This window comes from Contarinia nasturtii, unplaced genomic scaffold (genome assembly GCF_009176525.2).
Source record: "Contarinia nasturtii isolate CC-2019 unplaced genomic scaffold, AAFC_CNas_1.1 Cnas_scaffold_1699, whole genome shotgun sequence".
NCBI lineage: Eukaryota > Metazoa > Arthropoda > Insecta > Diptera > Cecidomyiidae > Contarinia > Contarinia nasturtii.
The window spans coordinates 4,585,641-4,603,198 of record NW_022199032.1 but is presented as its reverse complement, the minus strand read 5'-3'; the positions used below and the strand labels follow the sequence as shown (position 1 = coordinate 4,603,198).

General features: G+C 33.5%; 1 protein-coding gene across 1 annotated transcript in view; it reads right to left on the bottom strand.

Annotated features, from left to right (window-relative positions):
* Positions 1 to 17,558, bottom strand: part of LOC116346851 (muscarinic acetylcholine receptor gar-2) — a 108,534-nt gene that overhangs the window by 40,577 nt on the left and 50,399 nt on the right. Inside the window, exon 3 of the mRNA XM_031777100.1 lies at positions 11,571 to 12,199. Coding sequence (XP_031632960.1) covers positions 11,571 to 11,671 — 101 coding nt within the window. The 5' untranslated portion in view covers positions 11,672 to 12,199. The remainder of the gene's footprint in view (positions 1 to 11,570; positions 12,200 to 17,558) is intronic.

The window sequence follows — 17,558 nt, the reverse complement described above, 5'->3', positions numbered from 1 at the left end:
TGTGTGTGTGTGTGTGTGTGTGTGTGTGTGTGTGTGTGTGTGTGTGTTAGTTTGTCTGTGTACGATAAGTGAACGAATGCGACAGGAAGATGAACAAGAACGGACGAGTGAGAGAGAGAGAGAGACAAAGGAAGCGAACTGATCAAAGTTTTTAAGCGTGAAAAAGTTTGCAGATTGGCACAAAATGAATTGGCAACTGGGGAAAAATCCATACAACAAACGACACACGTAAACTAGCTTTTATTCGTCATTTTCTTATTGTTTTTATCACATCGTTGTCATATCGGTTTGTGACATTTTTCCCGTGGTGATTTTATTACCGTTACTAAAACATATATATAAATAAAGATAATATACTGAAATAAAAACATTGTTATCAATAAGAACAAAAGCGACTAAATCTCTATTTAACTCTCGCATTTCGGCACTGTGTGTACTTTTGTCTGGGATCCCATACACTAAAACTTGTGCGATATCAAGCTATCGAACTGAATAAATATGAAGATATCGTTATACAACGTGTTCAACGTAGAGCAAGCGAAAGAGAAAGATTTCCAATTGCAAAAGAGCTCTAGCTGGATATAAAGAGCTGAGTTTTACGACATCAGTCGAAATGTATCAAATATGTAATCGGTAAATAAATTTCACCAAGAATTTTGTGTGAGAATTCTCTTGAGTGTAGAGTGTGTACAAACGAAAATTGATTGAGCCTGAATAGAGATGTTGATGCATCATTGGAATGATTCGGTTGCGTATATACACAATGAGTATGTGTGTTTATGGGGTGTATGGGCCTGTGTTTGACAAAAACGAGATCTGATTTTCAACGGAAATACAAATGAGTCTCAGCTGATTAAATCAAATCCCAGTTAGACGGCCAACGTGATAAGTGTTTGGATGTGTTTGTATCTAGGTTTGTATACAATCATCCGTATTTCGAAATCTAATCGAAAACAAAAAATTACCAAGTCATTACTACATTATTATGCTTACTTGGTCGATTTTTTTTGGGTGTAAACTAGTAATCATTTCGATATGTTTGTGATTTGCCGGAACTTGCTTAAAAGTTATAGCTGTAGCCAATATACACAAATAAAAAAAATCCGTTGGCTGCTATCGGCCATGGATATCGGCATAGATTCATTCATTCGAATGTGTCGTCAAGCAATTGAGACATTTGCTCGTAAAATATTTACAATTTGCAATGGTATATCGTGTTTTGTGATGGTCTGATGAATAAACAAGTGAACAATTTTGCCGCTACATTTGTTTGTTGAATGTTTTTGGTTGTGGATTGCCGCAACTATTTTGAAAACGTTTTGTTTGCGGCCATCAGTAATGAACTAAAGGAATATAGCCGTGTTGTCCGCTCATTACTGCTATCGTACATGCGTTACCAAACTTAACTGTCAGCTAGCTACTTCATCCCATCATCACATCCAAGAGCAAATATATTGGCGGTGTAATTGGATTTGGTCACATCCCCAGCAAAAATGATAATGAATCCGGATTTTATTGTTTGAGTTTAGTGAATGTCAACGATTTCGTCATTTACCACATCGAAATGCCGTTTATATTAGCAACCAAGCTTAATGGTGAATTGATTTGATGTTAATGATATTTTACTGCAGCGAATGGTTTTAACATCTACATTCAATAATGAAATGTTATGGCTGCGGTGCCATTTCAGCACTCAACATTTTTATTTAAGTACCTGACGTAAGACTGACTGACCACTTTTCAAGGATTTGCCCATTAATGTGTCTTTGTCGTCACACTCATCCATGGCTCTATCACGCACGTGTATCTCTCTCTGTATAATAAAGCTCTTGCTTTCTTTTTTTTTGTTGAGCTCGTTTCACAAAACTTTATGGATCAAACAAATGTTGCCGCGCGATTATCAAATTGTCGTCATATCGAACAGCGACAGTCTTATGGGTAAATTATTTGCGTATTTTAATTGATTTATTTTGTTAAAATGAGAGAGTACGTTACAATTTTTTTTGGTATTGTGTTAAGATGATTTCATTGCTTTTCGTCGAAAGTGATAAAATGCATACTGGTTCGATTTTATCATTATGATTTGTCATCAAAAACAGCAGATAAACGATCTGCTGTCTCTTTGGAAAATACGGTAAAATTTCACATTTTCGACAGTCGAATTCATAATTAAAGTCATTCGCAACAAAGCACGTTATCAATTCCACTTTTGAACGTGATTTATCTCTCATAAAAATCTTCGAATCATGCGACATACATACACACACAAACAATATTCAGCGAAATGAAAACGGAGATAGAGCATTTCTCATCATGAAAATGCGCTTGAAAATGTGTGCAAAGGATGGAATTTATTGCGATATTTTGGATGTTACCATTTTGATAAGATGATGATTGTGCTGCTGAATATAACTTTTCAAAAACCATTTCTCTCTCTCTCATTCCGTCTGTCTCTCAATCACTCCGTCCAAGCTTTTAAAGTGCGTCATAGTTCATTGTGCTTACTCATTTTGAAATCTTTGGCAAAAACACAAGTGGCACGTGGTTCAACCGAACGATGAATTTGTTACAAGAAATGATGTGGTCCAATTTCGGATATTTTGATATTTATAATGAATTCGCATGTTAAGCATCTACACGAAAATATATTAAAATATTAGTCTATAAGATCATGATTTTAATGTTTGTAAATGTGTATTGAGTGTAATTGAATGGTTGCATCATTTACTTTTAGTCTTTGAAGTATGTAAATTATCATTCGAATGAAGCCAATGCTGTCGAGCACATTTCTATATCTTATTCAATTCAATTCAATACAATTTTCACCTAATTGACTTCTCAACGATGCCATTCATAACATTATAACCTCGAATTTTCGATTCACAAACACAATCCGAAACGGAATTAAACTAAGATTTTGGCTTGAGATCATTTTCTAGTGATAAATATTCATTTGTTTCAATCAAATGTGATTTACGTCTGGATAAACCGATGATTTGGTTGAATTGATGTTTACCGATTTCTATATCATTGTTGTGCAAATGAATTCGATTTACTTGCTTCACTTTGAAATGTTCAATATAAAGCTACACTAATGAACTCTTTATACAAAATGCACTAAATCTGTTGATCAAAACCATAATTGAATGAAACGCATTTGAGTGGAATGTTTATAACGTACATGCTATGGCCATTGGACATATACTGTCTATTAAAATGAAATGTTATTTGTTGTTGTTTTAATTCGTTGTGCATGGCATAAAGCCGTTGTGCAGTTGATATGGGTCATCGTAACGCTGTTAACGTTTCATTCGATTAAATTGGTTGTAATAAACCGGCCGAAAATCACACAGCGAAATCTCTTCCTATCGTCGAATTCCCCGCTGTACCATTCGACAGTTTGCATTTGCCAGTTACAATAATTTATATCTCTGGGCAAAAGTTTAAATTGAAGTATGAACTTCAATTGAATCGAAATACAAGCAATTTATGTTCATTTTCACAAACACTTCCGATTTGCACCAGTTCATTTTTGTTTTATCAGCCGCGTCAAATCGAAAGTCAAAAACGACTCACCATTTTGTCCCATGTATCTTTCTCATACCCACTCCTTTCAATTTTCACAATCTTTCCATTCTCTTTGGCTTATCGACTAAAAAGTAAAACAATAAAAAATCATAATATGCTCCCGTCAACGACTTCATGTGCCACGGTCGAAAGCTAAATAGTTAATATTCTCGGTTCAGCCTCTGTACCGACTTTTTTTTCATCTTCTCTCTCTCTCCATTTTGTTTTTAATGTTTAGGCTTGACTTTCACAAAATCATGGTGATTTTTATTTAACGTAATTATCTTTGTTTGTCTTGTGTCGTACACTCCATCAATGTAATGCTGAATGGTCATTTTCTAAAATTATGTTTCATCATCCAAATCATTTTTGAACTGAACACGTTGTTCGTTAGCACGTACGTATTCTCTTTTTCTTCATCTGCGTCTCTCTCTCTCTCTCTCTCTCTCTCTCTTGCTCTCTTATTACCTCTGTCTCTTGAAACTCATTTAAAATTATTTGAGCGGTGTCAACGAGTGAAAGGAAAATCCAAAGCGAAAACATAAAATAATACGCCAAAGAAAAGTGACACATAATATACCGTAAAATGAATAAAAGACATCTTTGAAAATGAAAATATCCCCATTGTTGAATCACGTTAATCCAAAATATAGAGTGATTCTATTGTTCTAAACTGCATAAAAGAAGAAATTTATGTGAATGATAAAATAATGATTGTGCTCGGTGTTTGTAAGGTGAAGAATAAAAATTATGGCAGAATACACTGGTCTAGCGACTGGGATATTTCTCTTTTTAAAAAACCCAGAGAAAATGAAAAGATTTACTGGATTCTGATGTGACATTCATTTGAGTATTTTAGCTGAGAATTATTAAATCTATTGAAGCATGTTAACAAAAAGCCGTTTCAATCTTAATGTTCCCTGAATATGATTCCAAATTTAAAATTCCTATTTAACCCTTAAAAAGACACCGTTTCTTCTAGCTCGTTCATATCCATCCAGTGGCATTACTGTTACATATTTTAAATTCAAATTCAAGAGATTTAAAAATAATAATTATAATATCTCGTTGAAACCATTTTTTTAACGTTTATCTGTTCATTATCATCACATTTTTACATTGTTTGTCTTTCAAAAATATTACGTTCTATGCTCTCAGCGATTTCTGTGATAAATTGGAAAATTGAATGATATGATTTTCATTTTTAAAAAAGGCTGCAAGCAAATGGAAATAGTTGGTCGTCAACAGTTTTCCAAAAAAAAAAAAAAAAAAAAATCCAACTATGTAATACTGAAGTGAATTAACGTACATACAATAATTTCTTTCGCTTTAATTTTCTCGGCCCCAAAATAAAAATTAATCAACATCTTCGGTTGCATGTAAAATATTTAGCCAAAATTAAATATCCTTGAAACTGTAAACGTGAAGCACTCAACCGGTAGACACGATTGGTTATATTGCATATGTGTTATGTGGCTCAACGACGGACAACTTCAATTAACTTCTAATTAATTTTTTTTTATGTGAATATAAACTGATTGAGAGTGGAGTTTCTACTACTATTTCATAGTGGTTTAAATCGTTACATTTATTCTTTATTTCATATGAAGATTAAACTAATCAAATTTGCTTGGAAATTTGCAATTTGTTTTACAAATCGAATTTCCATCTCTTGTAAAATATATTCATTGGTTTGCATATATTTGTCGCTTTTAATTGCTTTCACTTTGAGAGACTTCGTTTATTTTAATGTGCACACGATGATAGTAAAGTTTGCTCTGTTTGGGTTTGTACACAGTCGCGTTATGTGTTTTTTTGTGTGTCGTGCCATGCGCCGAATTAAAACGGGGTGTTTACACATTCGTTCGTGATTCGAGGGCACCACATTCCGTGGTTCATTTTTTGTTGTTCTTAAAACTGAAATGGGTCTAAGATGTCGGCACACATTTCTTGCAACATTTACATGATTTCACTTTCTTTTCTTTTTGATTTACAATTAGGCAACGCAAACAATTACGTTCTTTTTTGTCTTGTTTTCATTCTCGGTTCATCTGCATTTAATCTACAAATTTATGTAAATTAACCGCTACTTGTCGGGACACAACTTTGAAAACAACTTGACCAACACAAAGTTGATAAGAAATGTAGAAAAGCCAACTGGCATTGTATCGGAAGAAACGATACGCCTGTGTATATATTATCCTTATTCACATTTCGGCCGGTTAGGAATTAATCCTAAGTTTCTTTTTGGCCTTTTCAGTGTTTTTTTTCTTTTAAATTTTCACGCTAATTATGCAGGATTTTTTTTTTCTTCTTTCGTTTTGAAAAAATTTGTCTCAACGAATAATCAAGTAATTTTAATTCTGTATAATTGGCTGGCACATCGATTTGTTAATTAGCATGCGACTAAAGAAAAACATTCATTGATTTTCAAAACCAAAAAGCGCGTATCATTGTGCCGTCACATAATATATTATTTAACAATTATTATCTTCTGTATCAAATCTCTCCTCTCCTTGCGCCGCTGTTCTATTTTACATTTCAATGCGATTAAAATAAACTGGCACAATATAATCACTGGTTGGTACGTGGAATAGTAAATCTGTGTCGATAAAAACGTGCATCGAAAAATCCGTATTTCACAAGGGGATGTATTGAGTAATTGAGTATAAGAACAACTGTTTTCGCACCACTCAGTGGCCGACATACTGTTGTGTCGTTTCCGTTTTCGTTTCATGTGTGCAGTATCATCATCATCATCATCTTCATCATCCGTGCCAATGATATCCATTCGAGCACACACGTTTTGAGTGTAAAATCATCCCGTAACCGTCAGTCTTTTGCCTTCCGAGTTCCGACACATGAACGTGCAGACACATGTTTCCGCAATTTGATATAATTTTGTAAATGAATTCCACAGAAAAAAACGGCACACCGAGCAAGAAAAAGCAAAGGAAACGTAATGAAACGAAAGACATTTACAACAAAATGACTTGCGTTCCTTTGGCTAAATAACTATGCAAACTGGCACCGTCAAACGTGCGTGCGATGCGATGAACAATTAATAATAAGAAGAAACGAACGTGAAAAAAAAGAGACAAAGTCGATAATATGCTGGTTGAACAAACAAAACGTCAATTATAAGATAACTGCTTCAAATGCCGTCATTATATTGTTTATTATGATATCTAATATTGAATCTCAGCATTTATTTATAAATGCCGGTGTAAAAAGAACACTTTCATCAACGCCACTTGAACGTGGTAATGACATGCTGAAATGAAATTTTATGTGCTCCTTCTTTCATACTCAGACGAAGCCAACACGCCTCGGTGTTTGAACACACTTTGAATGTAATTGAAACACTAACCCTGTAACAATGCACAAAAAAAGGGACGGTCGCTTGATCTGCATTTGACCTCCGGAATTCTGATGAGTCATAGCCCATTAAAATTATACAAATGTGACCAACTTTCCAATTTTTTTTTGCTGGCCCTTTTCAAACGATTCAAATTCATTTTTTAATAAAATTTAAACTGCCATTTCATGATTTCAATATAAACGGGAAAAAAACATGATTGTATAATATGAACATGTCAAGATTCAACCTCAAAATGAAAATGAGCGTTAACCAAGCACATTATGCAATCATTTCACATGGGGAAAACACACACTACACTTGATTATCTCGCTAGATGTAAATCTGTGAGAATCATTCATAAGCCTATGCGTAAATTAACATTTATGTGTGGGGTAAATCATTTTGTAAATGAACAACGGCGCTTCATTCATATTCCGCAATCATTTTGTGAAACTGAAACTTATGATTATGAATGAAACATTATTTGTAATAAATAAACGATGATTATTGATTTTACAAGCATTGACTTTTTTATTGTTTTTTTTTTTTTATCCGATAAAAACTCAACCATTCATAAATCAGTCAATTAAATGTGACGCATTTTCATATTGAATGCGAACGACGAATGGAATATTGAAGAAATAGACGAAAATAAATTACCATACACTAAATATGTGGCACTTTTTCATGTACTTTAGCACAATTGCACATTCAACATGTGTTTTTAATTGAAAGCTACTAAATTTAAATGTAATTCGCCAAAGAATTTTGAAACATTTTCATACAAACAAAAGAAAGTATGACATTTCATGAAGATTCATTGTGGCATGTTGTGGTGTCACTTCAGAATGTGGCACGTGTGTGTTTTGTACTTGAATATTTTATAGAAAATCTTTTTATCCCGCCTTTCTCTCTCTCTCCCTACCTGTGCCTCGAATTAAGAATTAACGAACAACTTTTTCATGCACAAATTTAGCAATTTATGCGCATTCTTTGAGAGTTTTCTCAAGCAATCCAGAGTATGACGGAAATTCAAATAATCGTAAAAACCATGTTTACCTTACCTAATAAAAGCGACCACATTTCTACGTTAAACAAATTCACTTTAATGAGAATTTTCAATGTTATTTAAATGAAATTACCTCGTTAAAATGAATCTAGAGCAATTGCCATCGCAACAGCATTGCATTCTATACGTTTGGTGTACTGTGCTTTTAAAATTAAATTAAACCAATTTGGTGTCAGTAATATGGATGTTCTTTCGAATTGTGTAGATGATTGGTTGTTTTCTCTCTGACCATGCATAACACAATTAAATCGAACTGTTGATTTTATCGAGAAATCATTTTCTAGATATTTCCATCTTTATTGATGAATGACATGATGATACTTTTTAGATTTGCCTATGTCACTAAGGTTGTGATTACTAAAGCATCTTATGATTATGACTAACTTGAATAACAATGAATAAACAAAACCATGTTTTTGGTAACACCAAGGACGACGACCATTTTATCTCGCTCGCTCTATAAATTCATATACTATGCCGTTGCTCAAACATATCAAAATCATGTGCTATAAATATTTATTGGATTTTCCGATGGCATCAATAAAACATATTTTGCCACGAACCACAATATCTGTGTACCGTTGGCTGTCATCATCGTTGTTGTTGTTGTCGTTATTTTTTAGTGGTTGTTTGTTTTCATCGTATTCACAGTCGTCTATTGCGTTTTAAAGCGATTGCATCAGATTTTCAATTTATTTCCGATAATTTTCGCTACACAAAACCAACGATTTTATTTCAATGACAAAACTGATTTCTAAAAAAAGAATCAACTATTGATTCCAGCCAATTTTGTACACTTTAATATGATACCTAAGGCCGGATTGTGTTGGCATTTTGGTACTCGTTTCTTCCACATCATAAATTCATGTTGATTTTCTTTTCGTGTGCCATTGCCATTGCCATAATTTGACAATGGTTGCTCGACAACGACAACAATAACATCAACAGCATCGTCAATATTACCATATACTCAATTCAAATATTACTTGGCTCTTGCTCAAAATGAGATTACATTTCAAAAATATTTAACTTTTGAAATGTGCGATAAATTTTCAAACACCGTTTCTCATCATACAACAGCTATTTACAATGAACATTTGCTGCTTTCTCTCTCTCTCTCTCTCTCTCTCTCTCTCTTCGCCTTCCCCTTTGTTCGAAAACACACTACATGCAATACTTGACAAAAGAAAAATGTTAAGTTGCTAAATTTCCCGTTGAAAAATGATTGCTAAGGGAAATATTGAAAAAGCGTTGGGTGCTGAAATAAATCTTTCGATGCTGTAAGAGTGTGTCAGGAAACTTTTGGCTGCATAAATTTTTCACACTTAGAATAGAAAAGCAATAATAGAAACAACGGAAGCAACAAACCAAACTTATTTTTTGAAAACATCTAGACTAGATTATAATACTGACAACGAAAAACTAGAATGAACAAAAATTAGACATGGATATTGTGTCGAGGTCAATCTAAAAGTTCATCAAAATTATAAACTTTTGACTATATCGCTTTTTCCATCACGAATGCTTAGAAAGAATTATGTCATGAGCGTACATACTTCGAATGACAAAAAAAAATTAGAATAAATATCAAATGGAAAATATTTCGCTGAAGAAATTATATAGAATGAATGTTAACCAGAGCATGAAATCGCACTTGTGCATTACCTTAAAAGCGCTTAGTGTACTTGTCAGGAGCCGCTTGTATTAGAAAATAGCTCACAATAATCACACAATAAGGCAGCGCTCGCCATGAGTGACGATTTCATGCTCTGATGATAACTGTTGCATGAAAAATAATAGACTGTCAGCATACAGAAAGACGTGTACTAAAAAACCGCAACGTGATGAATGACATCGATCAAAAAACGCGAATCGTCTCTTTACAATCATCAAAAATGCTGATTGCTTACTGCAGATTAGCGTGAATACTGAATAGATACAAATCAAACGATTCAATCTAATCACAATAACAAAAAAAAATGCGAATTCGAAAGCAAATTATAATTGAATTTCGATTTGGAGATTTTGGTGGTACAAGTACGAATTTACTGTATAAGCTCTATTATGATCGCTAATTCAAGGGGGAATACGTGAGTAATGAATCCCTCTCAACAAAATTTTTTTGTCGTTTTTTTTCTCTATCTTTGCGGAATTTAGACGATAAAAGCTCTTTACCGTATTATTTGTGGCAAAGCAATAAAGAAAAAAAATTGTTGAATTTCAGTCGAGCTTAATTTATTTCTTTTCATTTTATTTGTTTCGCTGGAATTTTCAGTTTGCGTCAAATATCTCCACTGGTGGTGGCTTGTGTTGCTTGTGTGTGTCTACCTATGTGAGACTGTGTGTTGTCAGCCTCCTGTGATTCACGTCAGCACAAAGCACACAATTAGTCTTCGTTCAACATTTCTTATCCGACTTAGATAATTTCTGTTATTGTCTCGTATGATACATTTGATGTACTTCGTTAGCTTATTGAAACGTGCTTGCGCTTTTAACCAACGCTTTGTATGAATCGCGTAATCATTTTTATGGCATTCGGGAAAATGCGAACGCCCGAATGTGTTTCCCATTGTAAATTTAGCGGAATGTGAGAGAGTTTTTTTTCTCTCTCTCTCTCTCTATCTACCTTTCATTCCCGTTCAGAATTCTATTCAATATCAAATGAAATGAAAAACGAAAACAATAACGCACAAAAAAGCCTCAAACTCATAAGTTATAGCATAGAAAGCAATTTTAGTCATATTCATATCGTTTTCAACTTTTTCTTTTGCTGCAATCGAGCAAATGAATGCGAAAAAAGGTGCATTAAATGTGCAAAGAAAAAAACGATGAATACATTTGGCTTGCGAAAATTGTGAATGGTTTATTATTATTTTAACACAACGCTGACAAATGTATGAACGAATATGCGATTCGCAAACAGAGTAAAAGACTCTCATACAATCTATCTGACATTCGTATGATTGTACGAAAAGCTTAACTCAATGGCACATGATATCTTTTATCGAAAGCTTGAAAAATGTGAAAAATTATGAAAAGAAATATACAGAAGGTTAGTGCTGTTGCTGCTGTTATTGTTGTACAACAACGAATGAACGAAAGACACGACGCAGCAAATTGACTGTGAATAATTGTGCGGAATGAAGAGGAATAACGCACAAATACGGTATGGAGTACAAAGATAAAAAGAAAGGCGAGCATTGCCGTTGAACTTTGTGTATGTTCATTTTATGGGGAGCATTTGCAACCAAAGGCAGGCAGATAGGCAAATAGTTTTTTTTTACATTCGAATAGAAAACGGAAAATTATCTTTCTCGCATTTTTGTTTTCGTTTTCAAAGACATCTTTCTATTTAGACTGAGTTCAGTGCATCAATGTACGTTTGGCAATGTTCATCTTCATCATCTCAAAGTAATAATTCAGTTGATTGTCCCGACAGACGACTTGATTTTGCATTGTTTTGTTTCCCCTCCATTTTTATGTTTTGTTTTCGTTATTGTTTCGCATTTAATTTGTTGTAATTCAATTTCATCTTCTTCATGTGCAATTTCATTGTATGAATATTCAACTTACCATTGTGCCATAAAATCGGAGCTTATATGAGTGATCTGTGTGGTACGGTTGAAAAAATCAGTTATATTAATGCCATTGTCGGTTCTGGCATTGGAGTCCATGACGATAACTTCATAGAAAAATTAGTTGCCAATATATATTTTTGAATTGGATGAGATGTCGTTTCGTATTCGCTCTCCGTTCTGCACACGCCAACAATATGACGTTACAAATGAATGGGAATGGTTGCGGTTCTTGATTAAGATTACTCGCTTGTCGAAGCAGTGATAACACAAACAATACACTTGATGAATGAATGAGACTCTATTCGGTGTAGCTCGTCCGTTTTACTCCTTTTTTCTTCGCCCCTTTTTCTTGTTCTTCAGAAATCTGAAATTAGTGACGAGCCAAGCGTCGCCGTAATGTTTGCGTTTCCGTTGTGCGAGGAAGAGAGAGAGAATGAAAGATATTTTTGTGTCCCGTCTTCAAATTTTGTTTCGTTTCATTTTGTTTTTTATTCGTGCCTAGTATTTTGTTGTTGTTTTCTTGCTATGATTTGTATGTATGAGTGTGTGTGTCTGCTCTCTGTCCTTAGAAGCAATTCACTTAAGCTGTCATCTGAGCTTCTGTCTCCTTCCGATGTCAATAATCTGAAAATTTATGAAACAAAATAAATTTCGTTAAAAAAAACTTTTTTTTTGTACTTTTCTCGTATTTCAAGAAGTTTGATTGTGCAAGTCAAAGAGCAAGAAGTTCATTTCAATCTGTGTAACACGTAATATTTTGCTTTGTGAAAAATATGAAAATGTTTTTCTCTGTGTTTCATTTTTTGAATGTGTTTCTTTGGCACGAAAAGAATGACGAGAAAACCAGCGAGCAAAGAAGATTATATTTATGCCCACTGCATACGCTTACACAGGGGGGCAAAAATTGAAGGCAGTCAGTGTCATTCAAACAAAAGTTAATGCTTAAAGAGCATGCATAATTAAAGTATGAAAAAGAATTCTATAGAAAAGCATAAAAAACGCACATACACAGAAGAAATTTTCTCGATAATATCTTTTGATAAATAATCAAAGGCCATTTCACTTTGGCTTTCAGTCCGCTTTTGTTTTTGTTTATTGCTTCTTGTTGGTGCTTTTCAATATTTTTTTCTTTATTTTTTAATTTTAAAATTCCAGTTTCTCTCTTCCAAAATTGATCTGAGCAAAGTGCTGTGTGTCAAGTGCACACTACATGATGGTTTTTGAAAAAAAAAAAAAAAACCAAAATGAAACCCGATGAAAAGACTTTTTCATTGGAACCTTGGTTGTGTTCAATACAATGTAAAAGTATGAATAAACTCAACAAAAATACACGAAAATCTGTTATTTTTTTTAGTTTTTTTTTTCTTTTGTTAAGATCAACGGGTGAAAAGAAATATAAAATTACAAAAGGATTTTTTTGCTTGAGAGGTTGAAAATGAAGTGCAGAAAAGCCCGTAAAAGACAGCGTCCATCCATTCAATTTATCGAGAAAGTATGCTATCTGTTTTTTATATCTGGATACTTTCGTGTTTGTGTGTAAGTATATTTGTATACACTAATACTATTACCATAGTCATTGAAAAAGGTGATATGGCACAATATAAAAAATATCGACAACATTGACAACAACAACTTAAATGATTAAACCCATATTGTTTAGTTGATATTTTTTTTCGGCTCCTGTTTCCCGAATCGAAAGTGGATGACGATAGCATATCAGGTAAATACCGTAGAAAGGTATGGTAGAAAAACATCCAAATTATATGACCTTTATAAATTATCTAGTTTAACAACGTCCAAACGAATCTGTATAAGTTTCATCACAATGAATCGAGGGATGTGGCAAGGAAATTGCCCTTTTTTTGTTCAATTTCTTTTATGCGCACATCAAGTCTATTAGATGGAGTGAAAAAGAAAATTTAAGCGATGTAATGTGCGAGAACTTGCATTGATGTCTAGGCAGTGGCGATATTTTTTCAAATAATTCGCATGCACAAAAGATAGAATGTGTTAGATACATCAGACATTGATGGGGAATCTTCTTCATAAGATTGGGTGTCAATTTAAATACTGGTATCTTGAGGATTTTTTTTTGTTGATAATTTTCAAAAAGCCTGCAAATTATCTAAAAACCTTAAACAAGATTATTGTATAAAATGTGATGAACGACATTTTCAACAAAGATTGTCTTATCTTTTTCTCGCATTCCTGAATGTATATCAATGCGCTGTCGCATTCCGTCTGCACTGTGAATCCAGATTCAACACGAAGAAATCCAGCATACCTTTCATAAAAAAAGAAATCATATCAAGAGTTTGGATAGTATGTGTGTGTGTGTGTGTGTGTGTGTGGAAATACATTGCAAATGTTAAATCAAGCATGTGCTGCATTCACATCTCGACAATAACACCCGGTTTGCCATTCAACTAACGCGAAGAAAATCAATGTGTTAGAGAATTTACACCCCAACAAATAAGCAAAGCGAAGTGAAAGAGCTCAGGTTGTTGAATTACTCAAAAACTCAAATCCATAGCATAAGATGTGAAAACGTGTTTAGTTTTCGTTGAAAAATGTTTAGAATTCCCAAACAGTTCGTTCTTGATGATGGTGATATCACCATGTTGTTGCTGTTGTTGTTTGTGAATGTGCACGATGAGACCAGATGTAATGCCATTTTATGCGTACAGTGGGATGTGCGCGTGTTTTATCAACTCTAAAATACAGTAGGTATAGTTGAACACTTGTGCTTTGCAATCATCCACGAGTGTCATTTAATTTAACCGTAATATGGAAACTTTTGCACACTTTATGACTGTTTGGTTTTTCTTACTTAATGTAAAATTTGTGTAAATCCAAATTGTGTCGTAATTTTAATTAAATTTCCAGGTGAAAATGAGAAAGTTTAATAATGGCTCCACACCAAACTATTATTATCAATGGTTAAACGCTGGGAATAAAATAAAAAAAACACACTGATGTCGTGCTCATCATATAACATCGCGTTCCATTTAATCGACTTAAGAGAATTAACACTGATTGAATGTGTGGACTGTGGACACTGGGCATTGGACGAATACAGAAAAATGAAGTACGTGTTAGATTGCATTGAAAATGAAAACAATGACATTCTCTACGAAATACTTGAAATTTTTACTGCAATGCAATTTCATTAACTTTTAAAGACCATGACGATACTCTTCTGTTCATCGTTTAATTAACAAATATTTCATAAACAAAAATGTCCTTTGAACTGCTTCTAGTATTCAATTGTTTGAACATTGTTTTACTTAAAGGTATGTCAAGAGTATTCGCTTGCTTTTGAAAAGCAACTTATTAAACCGCTGACTTGTAGTATTTATTTGGTTTATGAATGCATTTAAACTGAATTTGATGTGAACGAACTTAATGAAATATATACTAGTATCGTAGGTATTAAAGTTGTTAAAGTATGCTCTCTATTTTATGTGCATTATTAAACTTAATCATTTTGACTTTTTGACTCTTTTATGCAGAAAATTATTCTGGACTATGATATTTTTCTCAGTATTGACCATTTGTAAACTGCTATCGCCTAAAATGTCAGCAATAGTTTTTCTTTTTAAGCTTCGATCTACAGTTTTTTGAACAACTTTTGTGAAATCGTTCCATTCACTTGTTTGGATAACCGACCTATGCCGATTTAAATCTCTATATTTACGAAAAGATGGTAAAAAAAGTTTATCCGCGATTCATTAGTATGACTAACATGTTATATATGTTATTCTATTATGAAGCCCACTCGGTGAAAAATTAACGACACAACTCGTTTTGCTTCGAGCAATTTTAAAGAGCAAAAAACTCATTGCGATAGAACATTCATTCGGCCACTATCATCGTTATGGTGATTTTTCGAACAACCAAATTATAATGCGAAATAGAAAGAGAAGAATGAAACCTTTGCAAATGCAAAGTTTATTCAAACGACCATATCAATATTTGCTTATGATTTTCATTATGCTTTACGGTCACACAGACTGTCGTATGTAATACGAGTGCTGAAACTGAATAGCTTTGCTAAATTCTCAGTACATGAACTCATTCTGTATGTGTGACATATACGATGATGCACGAATAAAAATGACTTTCATGTTGAACATTTTATTTAATTTACTCGTATTTTCGTTTTGTACCTTTTTTCCTGTTTGTTTCACGTATTTCTTAGTGTTGGTGGTGATGGTCGACACTCGTGCCCAGATTCATTTACTGTCGTTATGATGCAAACACCGCATTTTAGCTGATTTTTAATGCATAAACGTCATACCACAAAATACTTTAATATGGTAAATATTTCAGAGGGAGTGCAACACATGAAAACATATAAAGCAATGTGACACACAGTGCTAAAGTCACTTAATTTTCCATTTGTACTTTATGAAAGCCACATCGTTTGTCGGTAATAATGCGCGGTTCCAGTGCGGAATCAAATTTTAAAAGTGGAGATAGGACAACGAAATGAAGATAGTGAGAGAATAAAACGAAGAAGATGGCGAAATAAAAAAAGCGGCAACAGCATCAATTGTTAAAAAATTCTTTTTTTTTTTGCATACAAAATGGCCATAACACATATTAATATACATTGCCGAAAAATGTTGTTGTTGTCACCAACTGCACCAAAATGCAAATTATGGTTACTAATCAAAAGTTTATATATACACATCGTTGACGAGGACAAAATCGTATATGGTATATACCCGAAAAAACAACATCAGCACACAATTTGGTATGCTCAAATGTCACATTTGGATAAAAGATTCAAATGAACATTGAAAACTGGCATAAAATTCAGAAAGTGAACCTGAGCGAGATCAAGAAAGTGTTTGGATATTTGTGTGACTGTCATTTAATGAAAACGAGCATCAATGTTTAATCATCACCTACGACGAACACGAGAAATGCTTCACACTTTTCATTTGCTCAAACATACATTGAATCTGAACTGAAATGGTTGCAATTAAAATTGAAATCACTGATGCACATTAGAATCACATTCCTCTTAAACATTGACTCAACTTCTGTGGTCATTCGTATAAACGGACTTCATTTCATGTACATAAACACAGTAATTTAATAACGCATTGCTTCCAAATATCTGCGTTGTATATTTGAACGCTCTAGAATAAAAACAACGGACAGAATGGTTGTTATATTAAAGCGAAACACGGCGTTTTTTAAACATAGATTTGTTGTTGTAATACAATGTTAAAAAAACGCCGTGTTCCGCTTTAATATAACAACCATCCTGTACGTTGTTTTTATTCTAGAGCGTTCATTTCTTTTTAGCCTCAAGCGAGATGAAACCAGTAAGTGCATTTCGGATGAATGTCAATATAATTTTGTTAATAAGTTTTTTCAATGCATTTATTTTATCCTAAATAGTTTATTGCTTAAAAAACAAACAAACTAGAAGTCGAAACCACTTATATCTCAAAGAGTATCATTGGAATAAAAAAAACAGTGTCCAGCGGAAATGTGAGCATTCATTTTTCCGGGCCTCAAGATACGATGGAACTAATTAGCAATCATGATGTTTAATTAGGTTAAACTCACTGTTGACCGGGAAAATTAAGTTGGTGGGAAAAGTGAAAGATAGAGAGATAGGCACTTTTTATATTGTTGCCAGCACATTGTATGGATCTAGATTGTTCCTGTCGATGTGCAAATATTTTGTTTTTAAAATGAGAATCTTTATTTCATTTCCTTCATTTTTCTTGTTGCTTTATCCGCCCACACAATTATAATTACATTCGCTTTAACTTTGTAACAGGGCCGACAGAAGTAGGGTGTAAAAATATAGTTAATTTGAATTTGTTTCTCGCGTTGTGTGTGTGTGTCCGTTCATTACCACGATCTGTGTCATTTTGACGATGTTATTCACTGCGATGCTTTCATTAGAGTGATCTTATTAAGTCATCATCGTCATTATAGTAATTCGGTTAAAAAAATG